Here is an 18,960-nt window from a genome sequence, read left to right on the forward strand (position 1 = left end):
AGTTCTCACAGGACTGTGATAGCCCAAAGTCACCCAGCTTGTTGAATGCAGCTGAGGTGTGGGAAATCCAACCCGGCTCTCCAGACTATAAGCCTCTGCTGTTGATCACTAGACCAGGCTGGCTTCCAACATGCAGTGGCCAATGATGCACACTTGGACTGACAATGCAGTCAGCCTCTTAAGACACGAGGAAGGCAAGCGCTTTGTACAAAAAAGGAAAGTGGAGACAAGTTTGTGTTTCTAATCCAAATGTACTTCTCTTTATTCAAACCAGGGGTAAATTACTGGTTGGTGCAAAATGCACCAATTTTATTTTTAAGTTTTTGCCTGAGGGAAATCTACATCTTCGCAAGGCCTCCATTAACCCCTTAATGAAATCCACATCCTAAAAGGATTTTTTTAAAAAGAATCTGAAGCCCAGATTGAAACGCTGTGCTTCGGAGGTGACACTGTGCCTTTTGAACAATTCTGCCTCTGTGCTGTTACCAGCTCAGAAACTCATAACAAAAATCAAAACAGAACAAAATAAAAGAAACACAACACACACAGTAGATTCCTTTTTTTTTTTTTTTTAACTCCCAGAGTTTCTGGCCCAACCACCCCAGCAAAGGAGGCTGGAAGCTGACCCTTGCTTCCGTCTGAAGCAGCGCTAATGGGAAAACCCTGGGTTTTTTTTCTTTTTTAAAATTAAAAATAAGCCAGCATACATAGTAGAAAAATTTCTCTTAAAAATCTCACAATCTGTAAATGTATATATTTTTTCTTCTTCTTTAAACATAAAGTTTACAATATATGGTAAAACAAAGGCTCGGGGTGGGGTGGGGGGGATTTTCCAACCAAAAAAACAGAGAAAGAAACCTGAAGTTTTTAATTAAAGCTGAAGACGTTTTTAAAACCCTGTAGTTTGAACCAGTGACACTCTCTTTATTTGTGCTGATGGGTTAGAGAAAGGGGGAAAAATTAAAAACTGCAGTCCAAACATCACCCACAGCTTTGTTCTCAAAAGCTTCCTCCACCTCCTCCCCCCCAACACCCCCCCAGATGTTACATTTGTGGCTTGTTTTTTTCTTCCCTCCGGCAAGTAGGTGATTGTCACAAGTTCAGAAGTCTAGGATTCCTGGGTTCAGCTGGTACCAGATATCCTGCTCTGGACAGAACTCCCTGATTTCTAGGCGGGTGGTGCTAGCGTCGGTAGGGGTGAAAACCTTGAACATTATGGTTCTGTCCGCGGCCAAAACCACTGCCCCCTGTGGGCGGCCCACTTGAAGGTGGTACAGAAGGGCCTCCATAGGAGGGGGGCTGCTGGCTGGGATCGGAGAAGCCTTGTCCAAAACCACTCAAGTCTTGTCCATACCCTAGAAAGGAAACAAAGGGGGGGGGGAGGAGGAGATAGAAAGTGAGCATCTCTTCCACTCAGAACATCAAGCACAATTCTTCATGTTTCTGCAGAGTTTGGTATTTGCACAAAGAGCCCTGGACGCTTGAGGCATTAGGTGCCACTTTTACATTTTGTTCTGTTTGTGATGGACAGGACCAAGGAGTTAGGGCAAAGGAGACGCCCAGTCCTAACATTTACCAGCTCATTTCTTATTCGCAAGTGTGCCAAAGTGTTCTGGTTTGCCAGGTTCTTATAACAGCACTCCTTTGTAAAATGGTTTGACACAATATGATCGAGCAAGAAAAGCAGCCCCCCGACCCCCCCAAAAAGAGGAAGGGCTGCCATGCTTCCTACCCCCAGCCAAAGTATAGTGTTATTCATGGATCCTCTCCCAAATCAAAAGAGAAAGAGCGGCTGCAAAGTTGGACTAGGGCTTATCTTGATAGCTATTAACAAAATTTTGCCTGTTCAAATTGAAACCTGGCTTGTATCAAGGGTAACTGTGATAGACATTCCAGATCTATGAATACCCACCCAAGCAACATCCTTTGGACGACCTGTGTAGCTAGGCTAGCACGATGGAGAAAACTTTCACATGGGGGCTGCCAGGAAGCCTGCTACCTACCCCCAACACTGAGTCCCTGAGCCAGGGGTCCCCAATGGAGTGCCAGCCAAAGATTTGCAGAAAGCCGGTGAGGCCAGATAGGGATTTTGCCCAGCAAGCCTTCTGATTGGAGATTTGATTGACCCGCCATTTTTGTGGCAGAAGATCTGTTCACAATCATGACTCCTGTTCTGGGAGCAGGGATACCACCAGGTCTCCTGTCTGTCGAAAAGGAGGGCTGACAGTAAGGAGATTCCTTGCCCACAAAAGTATCGGCCAACTTGTTTCTACAGGAATTTTATGGAAACCAACTCAGTCGCTTTAGAGCCTTCTCAATCAGGGTGGGACAACCGGGGTCAGGGGGGTTCATTCCTTCCACTTGGATGGCACAAAAATCCATGAAGCAAGCAGACCTGGATTCAGACCAGTCCAGAAGCAGTAGCTCCAAAGTGGCAAGACCACCCTGAGGGATTGAACCATGGACAACAACAGCCTCAAAACTTGATTTTGTGCTTGTCTTGATGTCTCTATTGGAAGTAGACTATAACTCGTATCTGCAGAAGAGCGTGTCAGAATTTTACACATGCATGTCTACAATGCATTTTCCACAGGGCATCTCCTGACCTCTAGCCATCTTGGTGGGTTGCGTAAAAGGTTGAAGGGATGCAGATCTCCCTCAGCACTGCCTGGGTCTTAAAGTACCATGGGCCTCCTCCTCTCCCCATTACCGTGGAAGGTGCTACAAGAAACGCCTGTGTTCCCATTAACTTGCAAAACTACCCTTTGCCCATTCCACCAACATGCTCGTGGTATGACTGGCCAATGCTGCCTGCCCAGGGGAAACAGCAAGGCCTGGTCCCTCTTCACCTCCAGGGATGGCTCCCTACTATGGTGAAGCAACTAACTGAAACAAAGATTAGTGGTGGCCGAACAGTCCAAAATGTTTCCAGCACAACCCTGTGTATGTTCTCCTGCTGCTCTGGGGATTCAATTAAATCAAGGGGAAATTGTTAATCATTTTTATAATCTTACTAGTCCAGCCCTTCGTAGAGTTTTCATGCTGGCAAGAATGAGTTGCCTTCCCTCAAGCGTCCTTGCAGGAAGATACCAGCATGTCCCAAGGAGGGAAAGATTGTGTCCGTGTTCTGCGAACTGTCCCGATTCAACCTCACAAATTATTTTAGATTGTGAACTTCATGTGAGTCTTCGCAGAAAACTTCTGGATCCTCTACTTCGTCCCAGAGGTCTAGTAAATGATGAAGCTACGCTCCAGTTTCTGCTTAATGATCTTTCTGCAGAGACCACATTGTGTGTATCTGAATTTTTAATGGCTGTTTATCGAGCCAGAATTAAGATGTTTTAATCAGCTGATTTTACTGTATTTTAGTCTATAATATTAGCTTATTTTACTCTGTTATAATTTTACTCTGCGTGGCTGTACTTGCCTCTTATTGTTATGCCAATAAAGGTTTATATATAAAAAACTAACTGCCTGCAAGCAGCAAGTCAACTCCTTGCCCATCAAGCACATCCAACATACACGTGCGCACACACACACCCACACCCAGAGGGAGAGTGAGAAAGAGAGGGTCTCTCCCTGAACCTACAACAGCCACCAGGATAGAAAATTAACATTTTTTTAACATTATACTGTTAGTACATGAGGTCACCCTCCCACTCCCCGGCACAGGAATGCCACCCAACAATTCTGCTGCTTTTGGACAACTCTGCAAGCGAGGGTCAAAAGACCTTTGGATTTCACAATTCTTTCACTACAGGTTTGCGGGTGAAGAAGGAATTCCACTTTGTTAGCCACGTGCCCATAAATCTAGGGATAATATTCCATCTGCTGCGACTAAGGCAGTGATTACATTTTTTTTTAATAGAAAAGGAATATTTCCTTGTTGTGGTACTCGGCTAGAGGCAGGCAGGGAAAGGCAAAGCTGCAGGAGTTATGTGTTTTAGTATCCCCTCTCCATCTATCTTGGGCAGGTTTAAATTGTATAGTCAAATTTATCTCCCCCCCCCCCCATATAACTTGACTGACTCTTCCCATATTGTGGCCTAAACAGTGTCAGCAGCAAATGTAGACCTCCCCAAAGTTGTCTCAGTTCTCCTTAAACTGCAGCGGGAGGCTGCAGCAATTGCTGTCCTTTCAGGGAGGAAGCCATTGAAGTATAAGTTCTGATGTGAGGTGTAAGGAGTTTGTGCCAGCTTTTTTAAAAGATAAAATCTAACTAGGCCTAATACCTAGGCAAGGTAAAAAAAAGATGCAAAGAGTTGGTGCAATTTAACAATCTCCCCTCCTTTTATTGAGGGCAGAGCAGGTGTGTGAACTCTCTTGTAGAGAGAAGCAAACCACCCTAAGTTCACAGCAATTATCTGACTCCGTGCTGCTTCGCCTTTTCCAGGGTGTCTCCGCAAGAGGATGGGAGCTTCCTCTCAACCTGAGCACATCAAGGAAGAGCTTTGGGGTACCCTTCACATAAAAAAGAAATTGGGGTGGGGGTCAGAGGCAAGAAGCTAACTCTCATATATTGAGTCTGTCCAGAATGAACAGAAAATGAGTAAGTGAGGACAGGAAACCTCAGCCCATATTTTCTGGTGCTGAATGTTACTATCAAGCATCTGCTCATGGCACAGGAGAGTAGAATTCTTTGAATAAGGACCAAGGACTGAAGGCAAGAAGTCAAGGGCAATCATCTCCCCACCTGCCTCTTAAGAGGGGGACCACCTGCAAGAAAAACAAGGTTACTTCTCCCTCCAGCCCTCCCCAATCCCTTCAATACACAGAGATTACAAGCAAGAGGATTTGGTGTAAAGAGGCTCCACCTACCTAGGGTAACTCACTTCTCAGCCTGACCATAAGTGTGTAAACAAAGAATTGGCCCGAAGCCTGAAGGGTCTTGAGAATAGGTACCCAGCCCTGGTAAGAAATGGAGGAAACCAGGGTGACTAAACCCCCAAGAGAGCCCTGGCACAAAACCTATAATTCTCTTGGAAAGGATGAGGGAGACTTACCCACAAATGCAGTGCATATGTTCACCCTAGCTGAAAAAGGACCGGCAGCATTTCGAAGGCACTGCCCAAGGGTCTGTTAGGCACCAGAATCATTTCAGCAATGTCTATAAGTCCCATTTTGAAATCTTAACAGCTATGCATGTTAAAGTTTAAAACGTGCGGAAGAGAAAAGACAGCCCTGCTCATATAATACTGCTTCACACCAGATGAGTGACATGAAAAGCAAGAATTCTTTGAAACTTGTAGTATAATCTTAAATCAGCAGGCAAAAAAGATTTGGACGTTGAACTGGCCAAGTACTGAACCATTCCAATCTGGAGTATCGAGCCTTTCCAGTTCAAAGGGCAATCTAACTTCAGTTCCCTTATAGTGCCTTATCTTGAAGAATTCAAGAAAGGCTTTGCAGTTTAATTCTTAGGAGGACATGCTAGGCAGCAAGATTTAGCACACCAGATTTGTTTTCCGCATTCCCTCTGTATTTTTTTCCCTTTGCCTTTCTCTCAACAAGCATTCTGGAAAGTGCTAGCATCAGGCCACAGGAAGTCCTGAGGAACAAACTTCCAAATGTAAAGAAAAACTTCTGCAGTTCTGAGGCCTCAGTTGTTGAACTACAGCAGCTTTTAACATGAGAAAAGGTAAATGAACAAGGAAGGCACCTCCCCAAATGTTTGTATAATCCTGACCAGCACAGTCTTAAGAATGCCTTTAAGACTCTTCTGGAAATCAGAGGCCTGTACAGAGACACAGTTTGCAATCCAAATTTGTGGGCAGGCAGGAGAGAGAGAGAGACCGTTCCTTTAAGACCAAAAGTGTAACATCACCTTAACTGCCAGACCCCTTTTTCTATCACTCCATCTTCAAACTGTTTAGAACTGACAATGAAGTAAACAATCAATTCAATAAGTCTCCTCTATCACAAGCAGAAAATTTTATAAAGAGCCCTGTCCCACCTTGCAGTACTTGGATTAGCACCTCAAGACTGAGAATACTTTTCCGCATCTCCTTCAACAGTTCCCCTACACTACCAGGAATTTTGCTAACAGAAAACCTCTTGGAAAGCACACACAATTCAAACAACATTCCACAGCCAGCAACAGCACTCAAATCAGCTGTGGATTGTTTGGGTGCAAGAAGTCAGCCAAGTCAAAAAACCTTTCCCTTGAGGAACAATGTCCAACAACTCCTGCTTGGAGAAAGACGGCAAAGAGCTTCTTCTTTACTTCCCCCAACTATTCTGCCATTCACATTTCCAAACTCCTGTGGCTGGAACTGTGCAAGAAGGCAACTCAAGCAATCAAAACCTTGTCACAATGGCCACTAGACTTCTGTCCCTATCTATCTGGGTTTTCCTTGCAGAGAATCTGTGCCCCCCTTAGGCACACAGAGCAGTCTGGGTCTCTGGGAATGAAGAATGGCAGAAACTCTGGGGACTGGGGTGCGAGCGTGGGAGAGGCAGGCCTTTAGGGATTGATGGGTCCCAAATACATTAAAAACATCTGGGAACCAGTAACCAAGATACCACACATAGCTAATTAAAAGTGATTTCCACACCTGCTTGGAGATGAATGCTATATATGCCCCAGGGGCTCATATCCACCTTACTTCCAAAATGAGAGCAGAAATCTGTTTTGCTACGCCTCTCTTCCTTCAATGTCAACCTAATTCTTTACAATTAAGAATGTGCTTATCACGGTTGTGGAGAATACTGAACTGGGTGGGGTAGCTGGTACTATGGAGGACAGAAAAAAGATGCAGCTGGACTTGGATAGGATGACTTTCTATTATTATTATTATTATTTATTTTTGCTGTCAAGTCATGTTTGACTTATGGCAGCCCATGTTGAGGTTTTCAAGGCAAAAGTTGTTCAGAGGTGGTTTTGCCATTGCCCGCCTCTGTGCCGTGGCCCTGAAATCCCTTGGTAGTCTCCTATCCAAATGCTAGCCAAAGCTGACCCTGCTTAGCTTTCCGAAATATGATGATGTCAGGCTAGGCTGGGCTCTGGAGGATTGGGCCCAAGCAAATAAAATGAAGTATAAAAGGGGGGAAATGTCAAGTATTGGATGGGTAGTAAATATCAGTGATATAAATATTGGGTGGATGAAACCTGGCTTGATAGTGCAACCCGTGGAAAGAATTTGGGGATTTTAGTGGGTCAGAGGCTTAATACAAGCCAGCAGCATGATGCAGCAGGAAAGAAGACTGAGCTGAATTCATGTTGCGTTAGCAGAAGTGCATTTCAACGTCATGTGTGGTACTGGTCCCACTGTCCATCACTTTGGTTAGACCACATCTAGGTACCACAGCTTAGGAAGGATATCAATACGTTGGAAAGAGTTCCGTGCAGGGCAACAAGGTTTGTAAGAAGTCTGCACCCCACGCCCTTTAAGGAGAGGATGAAAGGGGCTGGGAATTCTTATGTTGGAGAAGAGGTGGAATGATTGGCACCTCCCAATAACCAAAGGGATGTCAAACAGAAGCCGGGGTGGATATGTTTTCAATTATGTTGGATGACTACGCCCAGGCTAATGGATATAAACTACAGAAAAGGAGGTTTTGTCTATATGTCAGGAAGAACTTCCTAACAGTAAGGTGTACTCATCACTGGAATAGTCTATCTTGTGAGGTAGCGCATTCTTCGCCCTTGGGGGGTTTTAAATACTGACTGGATATCCACTTGTTGGGGATATTACGGTAATAGCCCGTTTTGGCAGAAGGTTGATGACCTTGGGGATCCCCCCCCAAAAAGGTAGAGTCCAATGCAGTACTATAAATAAGAGCATAAATGCCTTAAAGCTATCCTGACACAAGTTCTCATACTTCCAAGGATAACATGGCCTTCAAAATGCTTTGAACCGCCAATGCCTCTACAATTAGACAGCAAGCTAAACGTACTTCGTCACATAACTAGAGAAAAAGATGGAGGTGTAAAACCTCTCCAGAAGCAAGCCTCAGAGCATCTGAGGATGAAGCCAGTAGCTGCTAGCTTAACTCCTGGAGCATCTCCTAGATGATCAGCATATGACAGAATTAGCTACCTAGAGGGAAAACAGACAAAGGGACAAAGTGTGCTGGGACCTGGGTCAAAGACAGCAGAAACTAACCTCCCAGTAAATCTAAAACATAACCTTTAAGAAATCAAGTTTTGGATGCTGGAAATTCTGTGTGAAGGCCAAACAAGCCAACGATTTGCAGTTACAATCCAAAGAAAGTTAAGTGAACTTCCACTGGCCAACTCAGTTTGCAAATCAGTTCTCCTGCATTTGTTTAAATTTTTAAAATAAAATTATTGAGTCATCAGTCCCTCTTTCAGGCCTGGAACATGGCTTCCAGCAATTCAGTTAGATTCATCTCCTGCCCCCCAAGTTCTTCAGGGTTAACAGCACCCGTTCAGTATTCCCCAATTTGACCTGAATTGCAGCTGACATGCTGTATGGTTTACTAACAGATGGGTATTTTGTCCCCATGAAAGCAGTCTTGTTTGAAAAAGTTGTCAAGGGTCAGCTTGCACTTTAACAGTGATGACCACCACAAGCCAAGTATTTCTATCCCAAGGAAACATCTTTCCCAAAGGCGGAAGGATGACGATTTCCGATAGTAATGTTTTGGAAATCTTTTGCCAAAGAGCAAGGAACATTCTATGGTACCTGCATGCAAACCACCCCCACCCCCGGTCCTTTTGATCAATAAAAGGGAAGCAGAAAACACGGGGAGGAGAGTCCAAGACCAACAGATTCTACACCAAACACTTACCAAACTGACTATAGGGGAATTCTGGTTGGCCGGTCGGTGGCTTGCTCATGTCCTGAGTTGGCTGAGATGGTGGTGGGGGCGGAGGGAAAGCTAGTGGTGTTGCCCCAGGGGTGGCGGGCGGTGGAGGAACGCCAGGAGGGGCAAACTGGTCAGGCGGCGGAGGCGGAGCACCATATCCAAAGCCTGAGAGGGGAAACAGGAGAGAGCACATTCACTCTAGGGCAGAAAGGGCTCCATACGGGTCTGCACTAAGCTATTTGTTCAACGGAGGTGCAATCAGGGAACGGATGCCCTCGAGAACTCTTCCCACATCCCTGCTCTCCTGATCAGGAGAGCAAATCAGAACCTGTGCATGCATGCACCAACACACACAGGGCATCCTTGGCCTGCAACAGCCAGGAATACTTACTGAAGGGTGGAGGAGTGCCATATCCCTGTGGGAAGCCCTGTGGGGGTGGGAATCCTCCTGGAGGTGTTGAGACGATGTATGAGGTAAAAGGTGGCGGTGGTGGTGGCGCTCCTCGGCCTGGCGGGGGGGGCCCATACCCACCTGGGTGGAAAATCAAGAAGCAGAAGTCTAAAACAGAGGCTAGTGACCTTGGCCAAAATCAGGCCATGAGGAACACTCCTTACTACATCATGAACTACATTTATTATAGCATTTTATTGCTTAAGAATTTTCAGCTCAGGCATGCAGTAATTTATGGCCCTTCCATCAGCAAAAGGCCAGGCGGAAAGCTTCTATGGGATTTTTTGCATTGTTTTGGGAGTTGGTTGTATCAAATGCATAGAATTATGGGCAAAATGTGTTTTGAGAATCATCTGGTCACAATTTTAAATTGCCACAAACATTTTGTTTTCATTGGCCATGCAACCAAAATTATTACACAGTATTGTATTCATGAGAAGGAGGGACTCCCTGGAGAAGAGCCTAATGCTGGGAGCGATCGAGGGCAAAAGAAGAAGGGGACGACAGAGAATGAGGTGGCTGGATGGAGTCACTGAAGCAGTAGGTGCAAACTTAAATGGACTCCGGGGAATGGTAGAGGACAGGAAGGCCTGGAGGATCATTGTCCATGGGGTAGCATTGGGTCAGACACAACTTCGCATGTAACAACAATTGTATTCATTAAAAAGCAAGCGTATAATGTTCTACATACTGAAGAGTTGGTTTTTATAGCTTGCTGTTTACTACTTGAAAGAGTCTCAAAGTGGCTTTCCTTTCCTCTCCCCACAACAGACACCTTGTGAGGTAGATGAGGCTGAGAGAGCTCTGACAGAACTGCTCTAACAGGTCTGTGACTAGCCCAAAGTCTCCCAGCTGGCTGCATGTGGAGGAGGAGTGGAGAATCAAACTTGGGTCTCCAGATTAGAAAACATTGCTCTTAATTATTACAAGAAGTTGGCTCTTACTGTCCTCTGGGATTAATACTGCCCCCCCCCCAAAAAAAAAATTGCAAGAGAGTAACCTGTAGAATTCAGAGTTCTGGGGACTGTAGTTTAAGAACACTGGGACATAATTCTTCACAGCCTCACAAGAATCACAATGCTGATCATTTCGCTTTGCAAAATTAATTCCAGCCCAAGGATCTTCAAGGCTCATAACACACTTACCGAGTGCTTGTCCTGCTGGTACCCACATACCTGAGGGGGGAGAGAAGGCAAAGAGACCATGTCAACTTACTCTACTTGCTTCATCAACAGTGTAGGTGTTGTGCCCCCTCACCTTCTCATGAGGGCTGTGGGAATGCCAACAAATAGTTGGGAAAATTATTCGCTTTACACACCATTATTCTGAAGTGAGGCATTCCATCCTCATGGTTGGCCAAAGCTTCAGGGGACTTTTGAGATGGTAAAAGCCTTGTGTGAGATGCAGTGGACAGATCAAAAACCTGCAGCTCAAAAGGTTAAAGACCACCAACCAAGTAAGAGGCAGGGTGTTCCCATGCTTTTTCCATGTATACAGAAAGTAACAAAGGTTAACTTTTCTTTTAAAATAAGAGTCCAGTGGCACCTTTAAGACCAACAAAGATTTATTCAAGGCGTGAGCTTTCGAGTGCAAGCACCCTTTGTCAGACTATGATCTTCTTACATGACAGGGAATATATACCCTATATATATTCCCTGTCATGTAAAGAGTTCCTAGTCTGAGGAAGAGTGCTTGCACTCGAAAGCTCACGCCTTGAATAAATCTTTGTTGGTCTTAAAGGTGCTCCTGGACTCTGATTTTATTGTGCTCCTTCAGACCAACACGGCTACTCACTGAATCTTTTCTTTTAAAGTTTTAGGGCTTAAAGTGATGCTACAATCCACTTTCTCAGCAACAACCAAGTTAATATCCTACTCGGCTAAGGATGGCAGCACTTTGTCCAGTGCAAAGAACAACAGAAGCCACTGGCCGTAAACGTTTCACAGTGGACAGGGTTTCCAGTATCCAGTGAGGAAAACTACTGCATTCTCTAGAATTGCTTCCTCCACATCATGGGCATTGGTTATGGTCACATCGTGCAATGCAGACATAATTCTCTAACCAGGCTGGGGTGTACCTATTTATAAGTATTTCAATATTAATATCAGAGTGTATAAATAAAAGATGCTGTCCCAACTAATTTTGTCCGTTGCTAGTGGGCAAGCGACCGACAAAGGCAAGGACAGGACATACAGAACAACTGACGGCTACAGCATGTTCGGCTGCTTGCCTGGAGCATGGTGGGAGGAGGTGGGCGCATGCACTCCATCCACCATCCTGGGAACAGGGAAGACTGAATTGGACCGATAAGTGAAAGAAGTCACAGGGGCCAGTCTGAAATCTAAAACAGTGCTTTAAAACCATCACTGGGAGTCGGTCTTGAAAAGTCAACCCAGGACCCCTCTGTGGACTGGAAAGAGGTACCTTGAGGCCCATAGCCTTGCTGCCAGGTAGGTGGAGGCTGCCCTGCCCAGCCATTGGCAGCACTTGGCATGATCCGGCTTCCCCACTGGCTGGTGCCTGTCGGCCCCGGAGTCTGGCTTTTGCTATCTCGTGGCTCGGCCCGCTTCACCTCCACCTAAACAAAGAGACCGGTGCTCAGAAGGGAGGCTGTGCGGTCCACTGCCCCACTCATCCCTGACTCAAACGCCCAAAACTTCCACTTAGCACTTTATAACTTATGGCTAAGTACTTAAAAAGATATTACACTCTTATTTAAGGACACTTTTTTTTTTTTAAGTAAATGTTTCTCAGGTACCATGGACACCAGAGCCATTTCAAGAAGCTTCATTTCACAGGACACTTGGGCAAAACAGGCCCTCTTCGCAAGATCTGTCTTCCACTGAAATAAATCATTTCATTTGCTAGTTTAGCAGCAGTGGCATCTTGATTTGCAGCTCTTAACATCTTGCCTCACAGGGTCAACGTTTTCACCGGTAAAGCAGAAGAGATCATGGGAAAAGAAGGCACGAGCCAGGCCTTTTTCATGGTGGTGGTTGGTGGAGTTTAAATGAAGAAAGTGATGGAATTTAGGACTGAAATCCACCACTTCTAAAACTGCAATTTCAGCTCTGTTCATACCTGAGAAACACACATTTGGTTTTTTGTTTCTCTCTTTAAAAAATCTATTAAAAAAACTTAAGTGTCTTTTTAAAATTTAAAAGTCTAGTGGAAGAGAGACTTACCTTCCCCAGGCTAACGCTTAAAGAACCTCAATTAACTCAAACAATGTCAGAAGGAATGGATGTGATAAGAGAACCTTACATTACATCTAACGAAAAAGTAAACAAACATGCAGGTAATAAAAAAATGGACAGTTGAGTCAATAAGAAGCAAAACCTTCATACTGTGTTAAGTCTGGGGGGGGGGGTTATTTTGTAAATAAGGGGACAAATTTCCTTCAAGAGAACATACACCAGAGCTCCACGGTCAATAAGAGTGCCTGGTCTACTTAAAATGGGCTTCTCATCCACTGCTCAAAAAACATACAATTTTACATCTAAATCTATTCAATTAAAGCTTGCAATAATTTGGTTTGTCTCCACTACACTTAACCAAATCAGGGTTGAGGCCATAGTCCAGATACACGAGGTGCAGCAAGTAGACCTGAATCGAGGAGATGACTGAGATCATCCTCAACAGAAATCAACCTGCTCAGATCAAGGGGCTCTCATGCACTCATGCAACCTGGCTGCTCTTTACAAAGCAAGGCCAGCAGAAAATTAAGGCTCCAGAAGCTGCTTTGCAGGTAGGATTGTTCCAGAAATTCCCCAGATGGTGGCAGTGTTTTAGAAAGTGACATTACAAGGAGATGAGATGCCAATTTGGACTCCACCTGGCAAACAGAACCTCAGGACTGTCATGCATCAGAAAACCTTAGATCCAAGAGCTGTTTCCAGAGGCTGCAGCAATACACATTAAACATTATTCTTGCTCAGCTTCCTTAAGACTGGCTGAAATCCCTATGGCAGCGTTCAGTTTGTTGCAATCTGACTCTGTTTTGGCATGACTTCTAGGCCAGAGTCAACTGCAATACGGGGCTTCCGAAACTGACACGAAGGTCGATTACCTAGCTCCAAGATGTCCTGAAATCCTACCTGGTGTGTTCTGTCACTTTAAACGGTGGCTCTGCTGGGTATTCTAAACTGGTGCCAACAGCCACTGAACGCAATTTAGCACTGAAGTACCACCAGGGGAACCCAAGCTCTCCTTTCCTGACACGGAGGAATATTCAGCTTAAATTACACTGACCACTTCAATATTAACTAGAACCTCATGGGAGACATTTTCCAGAGCTCTTGGGGGACTTACTACAAGCCTTTATTTTTGAAAATCAAGTTTCTAGTGCTCGTTGCAAAATTCGCAGGCTCCAATCAGGCTCCAATTGAGAGGCTCCAATCAGGAAAAAAAACAAGGGAAGGAAACTTAAATGGAGGCAGGACTTTGGGCAAAAAATAAATCAGTAAAATCTTTTAAAAATTCCAACCCTGCTGTGACAGCTGCTGTTACTGTTTGCACCATGCAAAACTGGATGGCTGCAGAAGCTGGGGCAATTTAAAGGCAGAGGCTGCTTTCTGGTACTGCTCGGGCCTCGTCCTCCTCTTCTCCCAGCTTGCTTTCTCAGGGGAAAGCTTGGCTCCAAGGTGAGAGGAAGAAGGCACAGCCCTCCCACCCATCTTGCATCTTAAGTGCTGACAACACAGTATGAAGATGACAACCACCAAAGGTCACTTAACTGTTCTGTGGTTAAAAAAATACTATTAGCTATAAAAGACCATGTGGATTCGTATCAAAGTCTCACAGTAAGTGACCCAATTTTTTTTGTTTAAAACCATTCCTTCATGATGCTCTGTCAAGCTTGCTCAAATTTAGCCTTCTCAAAAAGGCCACCGTAAGCACGCAGCTTTCCTACTCCGGCCACCGCCACCCTCCTCACCCCCCCACCCCCAGCCATCCCGAAATATGGAACACGCATCTGAAGGAGTGGTAATGGGAAACTGAGCCTTCGGCAACGTGGAGATTTCACTGGCATTTCACAAGCCCTTCCTGCCCTGCCCATTCACATCGACTTCTTGGCTTGCCTCTTGTGTGGATGTGTGTGTTGGGAGAGCGAAGTGGCCCATTCCTGAACACAAAGCATGTGTGAACAAAACAGAAAGTAAGGGACTTACGGGAGTACCACTCACTTTTGTTCACATGGAGGCAGCCACACAGATGGAGACATTATAAAGGTTATGCCGAACCAATGAAGGAAGTGTTCTAGACGCTTCACTGAAACTGAAGTACACTCTTAAAATTTCATGGAGCCCTTTGGGTACTTTCTGCTGAAGCACTGACTGATTTTGCACAGAATAAGGAAGGGGGTCCATCATACCATGGTACTTCCCAGTTGTGCATGGCACCAATCGGCCCTACTGGACATAGCTTTTGTCGGTTCTCCTACAAACCAAGTGCGCTCCCAAGCAAGAAGGCAACCCGCTCTCTGTTGGGGCACACAGAGGGGGCAAGAGGGATAGTTGTGCAAGAATGCAGTTTTGCTGACAGTCGTAAGACTTTCATGTGATTCCACAGAACCTGGAAACATGGAATCTTCTTAATAACCAGGTCTTTGGAAGGACCTTTCTGTATCCAAGGCCTGGCAGAAAACGTGTGGTCTATTAAGCTAAAGCAGACTCATTAGAAGTCTTCAGATTTGGCTTTATCTTGGAGGATTCTTTTCCCTTCAGCACTTTCCAACCAATATTGCCCCCACCCCAAATTACCAAGTAATATTCGCCAACCAAATTGCCAGTTGCCCCAAGCCTCAGCTTTGTCTTAAGGTAAAATAAAACTACAACTACACACTTTTTTGCCCATGATGTCGTGAAAATGCATGTTGACAGCCTGGTCCACTGATTGTTCGTCCTCGAAAGTAATAAATCCAAAACCTAGCCAACGACGAAGAGTGAATCAAGGTAGCAGGGTGTTGTGACACAAAACAGGATGATGAACAGTATTAGGGGCGGACCAAGGGTTCGAGCGAGGGTTTCAGGTGACAGGGAGGGGGCAGATGCCCAGAAATCCAATTTTCTGGACAGGATGTATTTTTTGGTTGGAGAGGCAAAGCCAGGGGTTGGAGAGGCATAGCCAGATACATGTTTAGGAGCTTTAAGTATTCCTTGTGCCTTGGCAATAAATGTTTAAAGAACCCAAAACTAACCCCAAAGCCGGATCTGTGCAGAACAGCAAAACAGTTAAATTGCTGAGTGCTACAGAGCTCCATTTGTTGATGCAAACACAGACACACCCCGCTCCAAAGCAGCCGTTCTTTTCTATTAAACTTAGAGGCTGATCATACCAAGGGAACACAGTGCCAGGGCAGAAAGTGACATTCTGAAACCCAAGATTTCCCCCTTGGTTAGCATTTTGCTTTGCAGCTAGTGCTGACAGCAGCCATTTATTGCTCTAAAGCGTTCAACAGGAAAAAAAGATACAGTCTCTGTAACAGTTAGTGTCTCTCTAAGCTTACCCAACAAGGTTGGGTAAGCTCATGGAGCCTTAGCATAGAGAAGAGATTCAAATCTAAAGACACAAAGATACAGGCCAAAACAGATCGCAGCAAGTCAAAGTTCTGCTTTCAGCAACAAGAGTAAGAAACAAATTAAACAAAAAATAAATTGATTGGGGGGACGACTTTTAAAAAGCACCTCCTACATGCAAGAGGCTGGCAGTATAAACGAAGTTGTCAAGTCTGAAATGGCCAAAAGAACGTCTGAATACAATGATCTGAAGGGAGAAGGAATTTCAAGCAAAAGGATGGGCCGTTCTTCACCTGAGCAATGCTGAGGTATTAAGAAAGACTTAATTCCAAAACCTAAAGGTTGGGGTGGGGAATCCTCAAGAAAATGTTTCAACAGATTGACCTTTCCAGGAGACGTTCGGTTTTCTTTTTCAATGGAACAGGAAAGGGGTGGCAAGAAAACAAAGAATTTTAAAAAAAGCACCTAAACCTAGATAAGATGTGAAAACCCATTTTTAAATGTCTGTCTTTTAAAAGAACATGGAAAAAAGAACATGGGAGAACCCTCAACATCCATCAACTAAATAGAAATCTTTAAAAACGTATACACAGAGATAGAAACATAAAATCAGTGGTGGCAATCTTTACATTATTTTCCAAATATCTAACAGTAAGTCCATATGCGATTGTTGGAGGTGACTGGGAGGGATGGTTTATGACTCCTGGGTTCTAATGACATGTGACCGTTTATCTGGGAAACACTGTATGATACAGGAAGACATTTTTAAAATGTGTTGGCCTTGGAACTAACTGTTCTTTAACTGGAAGCCAGCAATGAATATGGTGTAAAAAGGCTTACAAAAGTCTAAAATGCAAAAGCAAACCATCTGCAGATTTAAAATGGCAGAAAAATGTTGTATCTGAACATACACTTCTTTGGCTACTGATAGGAGAAGGTGCCAGTGAAGGAGATTGGGAAAGTGGCCTTGGCTGCAGCAACTGGGTCTGGCCTCCTGGAAACTTTCACAGAAGGTGCTAGTGGAACAGATCTTTCCTTGCCTTCCCCAAGCAGCTTTCTCCTGCAACTCCTCTCTCAGGTTGGAACCGTGCCCCTAAAGCCAAAGGTGCTGCAGGCGAAGGGTGAGGCCTTCAATAACTACAAAGAAATCATGAAAAATGATGTCCTGGCCTACATCAGTAGAATATGAACAAAGACCTTCTCCAGCACCGTGATGTGTTTTGCTTGCTAGACTCCTGACAAAATCTTTTGAGAAATAACAGCTACTTTGGGACTATGGGCAACAATCTGCTCAATCAACTCCTTGTGAATTCTTTCACTGGATCAAACCTCTTATTTGCTTCCTGCTAACCTGTACTGGCCTGAGATAGCTAGGGCTAGCCTGATCATGTTCGATCTTGGAAGTTAAGCAGAGTTAGCCCTGGTTACTGTTTGGGTGGGAGACCAGCAAGAAACTCCAGGGTTGTGAAATGGAGGTAGGCAATGGCAAACTACCTCCAAACTTTGCTGGCCTGGAAAATTCCACAGAATCATCAGTCAGCTGTAATTTGAAGGCAAAATAATACCAAAACCCCTTCACCACACCAACTGTCTTTTCAAATCAATTTTTTGCTGCCATTAAAGTATTTATTTATAGAGCAAGCCAGAATGCAAAGGTTTCACCTTGGCAGGGCACACTGTGCTTATGTGCTTGAAGAGTTTTGGCTGATACGTGGCACATTCAAGGTACAGTCCACAGAAAGCCAAGTGTTCAAAGGGATCACTGAGGTGGTCAATGGAGCACCTCCTGCTCACTTAAGAGAACTCAACTGCTTTTAATTGCATTCCAAATGCAGATATGCAAACTGTGCAGGAATCCAAGAATTCTAAACTCTCTTTCTGAAGTCTTCAGGTTCACAGAAAAATACGTTAATGACTCGGTCCCAAGAGATCAAAGCTCAATTTGCAAAGCACACTGGGGCAGTCTTGGGCAAGTTACTACCAGTCCAATCTGCCCTCACGGTTTTGTTGCAAGGGAAAGTGGGAAACACAAGTCCTCAGAATCCCATGCTGGGTGAAGAAAGAATATTAGGGTTTAAGACACCTGGATTAAAGCCACAATTTAGTTTTGGAAGCACTAAGTAACAAGCTTGAAAACAGCCATTAACCACTCAGCCCTACCAGTAAAAGGGGAATAAGGCACTAGAAGGAGGGAATCTGTGTAAACCTTCCTTAACCCTATGTAGGGCAGTAAAATAACGAAGGCAACAAGAGAGAGAGAATGAACAGATCCAAAGTGAAAGAAGAAACTGCACAGGCACTTGACAGTATTTTACAGAATGAGACCTTGAGCAGCAGAAGTATTTAACTAAACCTAGCTGGAAATCATTTCTTTAAACTATCCATATGTGTGCCTTCCGCCTGGCTATCTGAAATGGGTAAAGAACGGGTCCCCTCAACATCTACATCTAGGAAAGCTTGCTGGTTATGGACATGACCAGTGATAAAATCTGCAGGAACCTTCTTTGACCAAGGGTCTCATTTAGATGTGCGCTAGGGGTAAGTGAAGAGAAATCACAGGTTGATGATGGGACCATTCCCAGCTAGGGTGAATGTCACAGGCTTCCAAGCGAGGCTGGACTTCTTCCGCAGCCCTGCCCATGTTTGGAAACAAGCACCTCCCACACCAGTTGCAACATGGAATTTGTGGGCAGAGTCACCAACACTGCGTTTGTTTTCTGGCTCACATTTGCCAAGGCAGACTGCCATTCTCTCTCCTGTTGGCCATTCACAAGGAGTAATAGCAGTTGTGCGTGAAGCAGGCCTTTTAAAAAAGAAAAGAAACAGACAAAACAACCATAATGTAAGAACCATCAAGAGAAGAGTGTTCAGAATCCCTTGCTTTGTCAGTGGGCAAGACTGTGTGGGGATTTGACTCAAATGATCACATTTTGGTCTTCAGAGAGTCCAAGCAGAGGTTTTGCCCAATGGAGCACATTCCTGTTTGCCTTCACTATTTTATTTTCAAATCTCACCTACGCCCTCCCAAAGGTGCAGCTCTTTGCACTGCCAGTGAATTGTTCTGTTGAAACGGGGCAAAGCCGTCGCAAAATGAATGAGAACATCAAAATAAGATCAACTGTCCCCCCAGTTCCCTTTCCCAAATATGGAAACTTCGTTTACACGCCAATAAAGTCAAAGCCCGATCCCACCTTGGTTTGCGGAAATGGCCTGTACCTC

General features: G+C 44.7%; 1 protein-coding gene across 5 annotated transcripts in view; it reads right to left on the bottom strand.

Annotated features, from left to right (window-relative positions):
* Positions 1-231: 231 nt before the first annotated feature.
* The window catches only part of DAZAP1 (DAZ associated protein 1), a 46,032-nt gene continuing 27,303 nt past the window's right edge, over positions 232-18,960 (bottom strand). For 2 of the 5 annotated variants that reach the window (XM_077331428.1, XM_077331429.1), the window contains exons 7-12: positions 15,068-15,150; positions 11,648-11,801; positions 10,369-10,398; positions 9,164-9,304; positions 8,755-8,937; positions 232-1,355 (exon numbers count right to left, since the gene is read on the bottom strand). In XM_077331428.1, the coding sequence (XP_077187543.1) occupies positions 1,183-1,355; positions 8,755-8,937; positions 9,164-9,304; positions 10,369-10,398; positions 11,648-11,801; positions 15,068-15,150 (764 nt within the window). In that variant the 3' untranslated portion in view covers positions 232-1,182. Of the gene's footprint in view, positions 1,356-4,818; positions 4,909-8,754; positions 8,938-9,163; positions 9,305-10,368; positions 10,399-11,647; positions 11,802-15,067; positions 15,151-18,960 lie in introns of all 5 variants that reach the window. The other 3 variants (XM_077331431.1, XM_077331432.1, XM_077331430.1) reach the window with 2 other exon arrangements.

This window comes from Paroedura picta, chromosome 4, assembly GCF_049243985.1.
Source record: "Paroedura picta isolate Pp20150507F chromosome 4, Ppicta_v3.0, whole genome shotgun sequence".
In the NCBI taxonomy this organism is placed as follows: Eukaryota; Metazoa; Chordata; class Lepidosauria; order Squamata; family Gekkonidae; genus Paroedura; species Paroedura picta.